The following is a 7,638-nucleotide window of genomic DNA, read 5'->3' on the forward strand; positions in this document are numbered from 1 at the left end:
CGCGCCGCCCCGCCCCTGGCGGTAGCACACGCCCCGCCTTCCCATCCGGAGCCTGACGTCAAGGGGGCAGCGACGCAGAGTGGAACGCGGAGTTCACGTTTCCTAGGAAACGGAGCCGGGGGTGGAGAGGAGCCTTCCTCCGCTCTTGCGTCATCACGCTGAGGTCCACGCGCCCCCGGAGTCTGGAGAGGAGAGCTCGGCCAATCCGAGGGGAGAGCGAAGGAGGTACCATTTATTGCGCGTTGTGTGTGTGCTCTTATTTTCACTGGCCTTACAAGACCGTGCATTGTGTAGATGAGGAAACTGAGTCATAATAAATATGTGCTGAACCCCTCGGGGGTCACACGGCGCTGAAATGGTTTCGAGTCAACTTAACGGACGGCACTCGGCCGCAGGCCCCGGCCCTGGATCCCTCTCCAGAGACCGGACCAGCTCTTGTTCTGTTCCCTCCCGGTACCACAGGCATCTTGACGAACGGCCGAAACGCCGGGCCGCTGTCGGAGTGACGCAGCGATGAGAGTAAACGGGCCAGCATCCCGTGGACCAGCGGGAGTCTCCCCATAAGCTCCCGAGCAGGACGCTCTCCTGCGCAGGCGCGGGGTGTACGTGGGCGGTGCCTCCTCCTCAGGCCCCGCCCAGGCGAAGGCGCTTCCTCTTCCGAGGAGAGGCGGGGCCTCGGCGACCGCGGGAAACCCCGGGCGGTTTGCCTCCGCTAGGTGCCGCCGCCGGGATGGCAGGTTCGGGGAGGCTGGTCCTACGGCCCTGGATTCGAGAGCTGATTCTGGGGTCAGAGACACTCTCCAGTCCACGAGCCGGGCAGCTGCTCGAGGTGAGCCCCCACTCAGGGCCCGGAGACCGAGGCGGAGGCCCGGGGTGGTGGGATTGACGCCGCTCGCTGCCGTCAGGTTCTCCAGGAGGCCGAGGCCGCGGCCGCGGGCCCATCCCACGCCCCTGATGCGTCCGACGTCGGGGCCACGCTGCTTGTGTCTGACGGGACCTACAGTGTCCGATGCCTGGTGACGCGGGAGGCCCTCGACACCTCGGACTGGTGAGAGGCCCCGCGCGGCTCCAGAGGTCGGAGTCCCGCCCGAGAGCGCGAGGTGGGCGGGCCTTGTGTTCCGGTGGGCCCGGCAGTGAGGGACCTGCTCGCCGTAGGGAGGAGAAGGAGTTCGGCTTCCGCGGGACAGAGGGCCGGCTGCTGCTGCTGCAGGACTGCGGGGTTCATATCCAGGTCGCTGAGGGCGGCGCGGTGAGTGGTGAGACTGCCTTGGGCGGGTTACCGGGCATGACTCTTCGTGACGATTCCTGAGACCTCCCCTTCCCCCCGAACTCCTCTAGCCCGCAGAGTTCTATCTCCAGGTGGACCGCTTCAGCCTGCTGCCAACGGAGCAGCCCCGGCTACGGGTGCCTGGTTGGTAAGTGATGCCTTCGCCCTCCAGCAACTCTCCCCACCCCAGCCTGGCCGGCGCTGGCAGAAGCCTTTGGGGTAGGAGGGTTTGGGCCCCCATTAACTACCCTTGTCTTTTTCTTAGCAACCAAGACTTAGATGTTCAGAAAAAGCTCTATGAATGCCTTGAGTGAGTCTGGGGTTGGGCTAGGGGGCCACGTGTGGTTTGGTGAGGGGTTGGTGTATCTGGGTAGACGGGCTTCAGCATGGTTCCTGAGTCCCGGCCACTCTCTTCCTGTAGGGAGCACCTTTCAGAGTCCACCTCGTCCAATGCAGGTACTGTAGGGCTTGGCCAGCCGTCCTAACACCCTGTGCAGTGACCTCTCCAGCCTTAAACTCCCGCTTCCTCAATAAGCTCTCCTCCCACTTCCCCTCCCGGTTCTCTCCTCTAAGCCTTGACTCATCCCATGGTCCCCTGTCCCCAGGCCTATCACTGTCCCAGCTTCTGGATGAAATGCGGGAGGATCAGGAGCATCAGGGGGCGCTCGTGTGCCTGGCTGAAAGCTGCCTGACGCTGGAGGGCCCCTGCACAGCACCCCCGCTCACCCACTGGGCTGCCTCACGATGCAAGGCTACGGTCAGTCTGGGGCTTTTCCTGGGAGATGTCAGGGTGAGGAGTTGGGCAAGGGTCATGGCCCACAGAACCTGAGAGTAAATGGGCCTGTCCTACAGAGTTTATGTCCCACAGGGAGAAGCTGTGTACACTGTCCCCAGCTCAATGCTATGCATCTCTGAGAATGACCAGCTAATTCTGAGCTCTCTAGGCCCCTGTCAGAGGACACAGGGTAAGGGGGACTGGAGAGGTTGGGGGGATACCTGGGGCCCAGGTCCACAGTGCTGATAAGCCTTCCTGAACCCCCCAGGCCCTGAGCTGCCCCCGCCAGACGCGGCTCTGCAGGACCTATCTCTGACCCTCATAGCCTCTCCTTCCTCGCCCAGTTCCTCAGGTGAGGTGATGCAGAGGTCACAGGCACTCACTGCCATCTGTCAGGTTCCCGGGCTGCGCAGGATGCTGTTAAAGTTGCACGGCGGGTGGGGGATGAACATGGTCCCTGCAGTCCTGTCTGAGCTTGCAGGCTACTCAGCTGCTCTAAGCGGAGAGGGCTGTGCCTATAATGAGTCCCCTCCTCCTCAGGAACCCCAGCTTTACCCGGCCACATGTCATCCGAGGAAAGTGGTACTAGCATCAGCCTTCTGCCTGCCCTGTCCTTGGCTGCTCCAGACCCAGGGCAGAGGAGCAGCTCCCAGCCCCCACCAGCCATCTGCACAGCCCCTGCCCCCCTGATCCCCAGGTCCCCACACCCCAGTCAAACCCCCAGCTCCCCACTCCATAGCTGCACTCCCAGTCTCTCACCCCGTGGCCATGTCCCCAGTCCACACCAGGCTCTTGTGACCAAGCCCCAGAAACCTAGCCTGGAGTTCAAGGAGTTTGTAGGGTTGCCCTGCAAGAATCAGCGGCCTTCTGCCAGGACCGGAGCTACCAAGGGAGCCCAGGAGCCCTGCCCTGTCTGGGTGAGCTTAGCCCCTCCGCAGCTGGAGGGTGGAATGAGGAAGGCCTGAGGTGGAGCTGGGAGGGAGCATGGGTAGCCTTGGATGGGGTTGGGGTCCTTGTTAGCTCTTCCCCAGACACCATACCCCTTTCAGGAACCCCCAAAGAGGCATCGTGATGGTTCTGCCTTCCAATATGAGTATGAGCCACCCTGCATGTCCCTCTGTGCTCGGGTCCAAGCTGCCAGGTGAGTTCCTGGGTCTGCCCCCACTCTTGGTCACTAGTCCCAGGCTCCATTGACCTGCAGCTGTGGTTTCTTTCCAGGCTTCCTCCCCAGCTCATGGCCTGGGCCTTGCACTTTCTGATGGATCCACAGCCAGAGTCTGAGCCAACTCCAATGTGAGAGGTCACGCAGGACAGATACCGCTCCACACTCTGCTTCCTTCGAGTTTTTTAATAAAATAATCTCATGCGGCAGGAGAGGAGAGGATCAGGGACTGGGGCCGCCGCCTCTTTGGTCTGTGGCTGGGGAGGGAGGGCTCTGCTCAGGGCTGGAGGGCTCTGTGGGCTGTGGGGGCAGATGCTCCGTTCCAAGGCCAGATCCTGTGAGGAGAGGGAGGGGGAGAGAGGAAGGTTCAGGGCTGGGCTAAGCAGTCCTGCCACCCTCCCAGCTGGCCTGGACCCCCTCTTACCTAGGCTTGGGGATGGAGGTGCCTCAAGTTTTGGCCTGCGTTTGAGGACCGGGGAGCGCTGCAGCCGCAGGGGCCGTTCTAAGGGACACAGAAAGGCTCGGGGTCTGTCCATCCCCTGCCCCTCTCTTCCACCTCCAGTGCATGTAAGCATGCGCTCACACACACTGCTGCCTTCAGAGCATCCCCCATCCCTGCGTCCTCACCCCTGACAGAGGCTGCTCTTCGGGACATGGAGCCAGTGCTAGTTGAAAGGGCTTATTGTCAAACCCTTGCACCTGGCCTTCTGGCGCCCTGATTTCTTGAGCCCTCACACACTGGTGGCTCCCTCCAAGGACCAAAGCCATGAAGGGAGCCCCAGAAGCCCACCCTCCCGCATCTCCTGCATTCAAGCACACGTGGAGGTGTCTCCCCTCACCAGCAGGGGCCTGGAGCTGGTCCTCATGCACAGACACTGCTCGCCGCCCTGCCGAGAGAGGCCTCGGCCTCAGCTGGCCATCTGAGGGAGGCCAGGGAATCGGGGTGTTCCAACAGCTTTCCCCACTCCAGCCCTTGCCTCCCACCCTCAGGGTCCTTAGAGGAGCCGAGTTCCCAGCAGGAACTCCTCCAGCACCCAACCCAGGATTGGGATGGGGAATCGGGTGCCTGCCTACCTTCATTCCTAGGGCCCAAGCAAGGGTCCTCGGGGAGGCCCAGGCTGTCTCGGGAGGGGCTGGTTCTGCAGGGACTTGGGCTTTGACCAGGAGAGGGAGGGCCTGGACCATCCTGTTGGCCCCAACCACGGCTCCTGAGCTCTGCATTCAACTGCTGCCCCAGTGTCTTCCAGGTGGCAGACTCGGGCCCCTGGCTCCCTGGGCAGGGTCTGCAGGAGGGGTCTGTGGGGAGAAGGGTGTCAGCCAAGACCTGGTCAGGTCTTGGAGATAGATAGGTCTGAACAACGGTCTGACGCCGCTCCTGCCTGTCCCTGCTCCCCCTACCAACACACACAGTGGCCGTCACTCACCAGCAGACACAGAGTGGGTGCGGGACTTGATCGAGATGGGAGGGGCCTCCGTGGAACTGTCCATAATGTCACCTGCAAGGCGGAGCTGGGGACTCAGGTACCTGACCTTGGAGGTGAGGGGAAGAAAAACCTGGCCTCTCCCCTTCCTCCCCCAGGAGAGCAGCCCTTGGAGGCTGTCTGTAAGGACACCTCCCAGCAAATGTACTGCCACACCCCAGGGTCCCACTTACCATCTGAGCCAGCTTTCTTGATTTCGCCATCTTTGCTCTGTAGGAAACAGGGCAATCAGATTCCAGCCCTGCCCTAGCCCCAAACCCTAGCCTTTTGTTCATTCTTGTTCTCATAATCCAGCCACTGAATGCCCACCATGGGCTGGACAAGAACATGGCAAACCCAGTCCAGCCCTCTTAGAACTCTTCGCACACTTCAATATTTCTAAATTCAGGCCAACTTCATGCTTTGTTTTGTTTTGTTTTGTTTTAAGATGTTGAATGGGCCAGGCGCGGTGGCTCACACCTGTAATCCCAGCACTTTGGGAGGCCGAGGCGGGAGGATCACAGGGTCAGGTGATTGAGACCACGGTGAAACCCCGTCTCTACTAAAAACACAAAAAAAATTAGCCGGGCGCGGTGGCAGGCGCCTGTAGTCCCAGCTACTCAGGAGGCTGAGGCAGGAGAATGGCGTGAACCCAGGAGGCGGAGCTTGCAGTGAGCCGAGATCGTGCCACTGCACTCTAGCCTGGGCGACAGAGCGAGACTCCGTCTCAAAAAAAAAAAAAAAAAGATATTGAATGGTATGGAGGACTGGGGTTCTTTGGGATTGTGATGAGAGTGACATTAGCAGGGTGGCCACAGAGGAGAGTCAGGGAAGAACCATGGGCAGGCAATGCAGGGATGGCTGAGGAGGGACCTGGTGTAACCCACAATTAGAGACTGGAGGCGAGGCAGGGAGGATATCCAGACCACCCAGGGACGTGTGTGGAGGTTCTGATTTGCACCTAGGGGAGGAAAGCAGTGAGGTTTTAAGGTGGCTAGGGCCAAGACCCCACAGGGCCCCCAAGCAGGGTGTGAAGTCTGAACAGTGTCTTGAGAAGGAGCCCCTGGAGGACTTGCTATTTCAAGTACAGGTGACAAGGTCAGAATTTTTCTTTTTCTTTTTCTTTTTTTTTTTTTTCTTTTCTTTTCTTTTCTTTTTCTTTTTTCTTTTTTTTTTTTGAGATGGAGTCTCATTCTTGTTGTCCAGGCTAGAGTGCAGTGGCACGATCCAGGCTCACTGCAACCTGTCTCCCAGGTTGAAGCAAGTCTTGTGCCTCAGCCTCCCAAGTAGCTGGGACTACAGGTGCCCACACCACACCCGGCTAATTTTTGTATTTTTAGTGGAGACAGGGTTTCACCTGTTGGCCAGGTTGGTCTCTTAACTCCTGACCTCAGGTAATCCACCTGCCTCAGCCTCCCAAAGTGTTGGGAATACAGGCGTGAGCCACAGCACCCAGCCCAGGTCTTAGATTTCTGTTAGACCTGCAGAGAAAACACTTTCTCAGGTCCGAAGAGGAGATACTGGTGGCCTGTGCCTGGGTTGAGAAGCCAAGAGGGAAGAAAGGTCGATTCTGTAACCATTTTGAGGAGGACGGACCTATCTGTCATGAGTCTCCTCCATCTTGGTCACATATGTCACCCACAGCATGCCACCTGCTCTCTCACTTCATGGTCATGTCCCCCCGACTCACTTGCTTCCTCTTGCCTTCGGCACCCCCACTGCCTCGGCTGACGCCTATCCTCTGCAGCATTACTTGTACCCGCTGTTCAAAGGATGGAGCCAGCTCTGTTTCTCCCCGCTCCAGGGGCCGCCTCTAGGGACAGAGATGCTTGGGTTGGAGAGAGTCCATGCCCTGGGTCCCAGAAGTGCCTTCCCTGCCATCAGCAAGCCTCACCTTGTCGGGTCTGGCACCCAGCGTTGCCTCTTCCTCAGCAGGCAGCAGTATCATCGAGTAGGCCTTGCTATCTCTTGTGTAGCGAGGTCGGCTCCTGCGGGCAGGGTCAGGGCTGCTGGTGTCCCCCTCAGCCCCACCAGGCTCCTCACCACGGCTGGGATGGGTTGGCGGCCGCAGTAGGTCACCAAACGTAGTTTTTCGGGTTCGGGGAGCTGCCCCAGGGCTGGTCTCTAGATCAGGTCGTGGACCCCGCGTTGAACGAGGCTTCTTGAAGGCAAAGAGGGTGCCCAGCTTCTTTCGCAGTGTACGGGGGACAGGAGTGGCGCCCCCCTCAGTGGCCGGGTCCTCCTCGGGGGCCCAGCTGTGGGGACACCCAGCAGTGAGTGAGAAAGCCCATCAGGCATCCCACCCTCTCCCACCCCCAGCAGATGCCCCTCACTCACAGGCGATCCTGCTGGATCAGCCTTTTGGAGAAGAATTCCTCCACGCCCTCGTCCACGCGGGCACTGAGCCCATTCCCTTCCTGCGGCAAGGCTGGGGGCACCTGGGGGGCATCATGGGGTCAGGGGTCAGGGCTGAGTGCAACTCTGGCTTCTCCCCTCGCCCCTGGCCGGCAGCCTGGACTGAGTAACTCCCGGATTCCAGACTGGGGTGACCCTAGGGGCTGCTGATACCAGCCTCCTACTGTCCTGCTGCTGGACAGAGACGCCAGATTTCACACACTCCTCACCCGCCGCTGGCTCACGCACACCCAGTCCACACCCGTCCTTGTCCCACAGAGTATCCTACATGCCCGAGCCACCCGGTCACCAGCAAACCTAGACCCCACGTGCCCCCGGGGTCACCCATTCCCACTTGCCACCAGCTCTGCTCCGAACAGTTCCCTGCAGTGTCCCCCACCCCACCCCCACTCCACCCGGCCTGCTGCCGGCTCAGTGGCGCCGGCTGCTGCGTCAGACCCTCTGGGGGGCCTCAAGCTAGCTCCTCCCCGCCCTCCGCCAGTGCCCGCTGCCCCCGCGGGCTTGCAGCCCACACACGCATCTCCCCACACGCGCCGCCGCCGGACGCGCAGCAGACGCA

The 7,638-nt window shown here is 60.6% G+C and overlaps 2 protein-coding genes across 2 annotated transcripts in view; one reads left to right on the forward strand and one right to left on the reverse strand.

Annotated features, from left to right (window-relative positions):
- Positions 1-147: 147 nt before the first annotated feature.
- Positions 148-3,433, forward strand: ACD (adrenocortical dysplasia homolog (mouse)). Its single transcript, XM_011932005.1, is given in 15 exon segments — positions 148-535; positions 538-638; positions 640-693; positions 695-829; positions 906-1,048; positions 1,156-1,249; positions 1,339-1,415; positions 1,533-1,577; positions 1,689-1,723; positions 1,873-2,024; positions 2,136-2,232; positions 2,311-2,394; positions 2,583-2,959; positions 3,092-3,183; positions 3,261-3,433. Coding segments are annotated over 15 exon segments (1,587 nt in total). The 5' UTR covers positions 148-513; the 3' UTR covers positions 3,340-3,433.
- Positions 3,376-7,638, reverse strand: part of RLTPR (RGD motif, leucine rich repeats, tropomodulin domain and proline-rich containing) — a 12,938-nt gene continuing 8,675 nt past the window's right edge. Inside the window, exons 31-39 of the mRNA XM_011932131.1 lie at positions 7,289-7,376; positions 7,002-7,102; positions 6,559-6,919; positions 6,355-6,477; positions 4,859-4,895; positions 4,629-4,700; positions 4,279-4,500; positions 3,629-3,706; positions 3,376-3,539 (exon numbers count right to left, since the gene is read on the reverse strand). Of these exons, the coding sequence (XP_011787521.1) occupies positions 3,427-3,539; positions 3,629-3,706; positions 4,279-4,500; positions 4,629-4,700; positions 4,859-4,895; positions 6,355-6,477; positions 6,559-6,919; positions 7,002-7,102; positions 7,289-7,376 (1,195 nt within the window). The 3' untranslated portion in view covers positions 3,376-3,426. The remainder of the gene's footprint in view (positions 3,540-3,628; positions 3,707-4,278; positions 4,501-4,628; positions 4,701-4,858; positions 4,896-6,354; positions 6,478-6,558; positions 6,920-7,001; positions 7,103-7,288; positions 7,377-7,638) is intronic.

This window comes from Colobus angolensis, unplaced genomic scaffold (assembly GCF_000951035.1).
Source record: "Colobus angolensis palliatus isolate OR3802 unplaced genomic scaffold, Cang.pa_1.0 Scaffold93, whole genome shotgun sequence".
NCBI lineage: Eukaryota > Metazoa > Chordata > Mammalia > Primates > Cercopithecidae > Colobus > Colobus angolensis.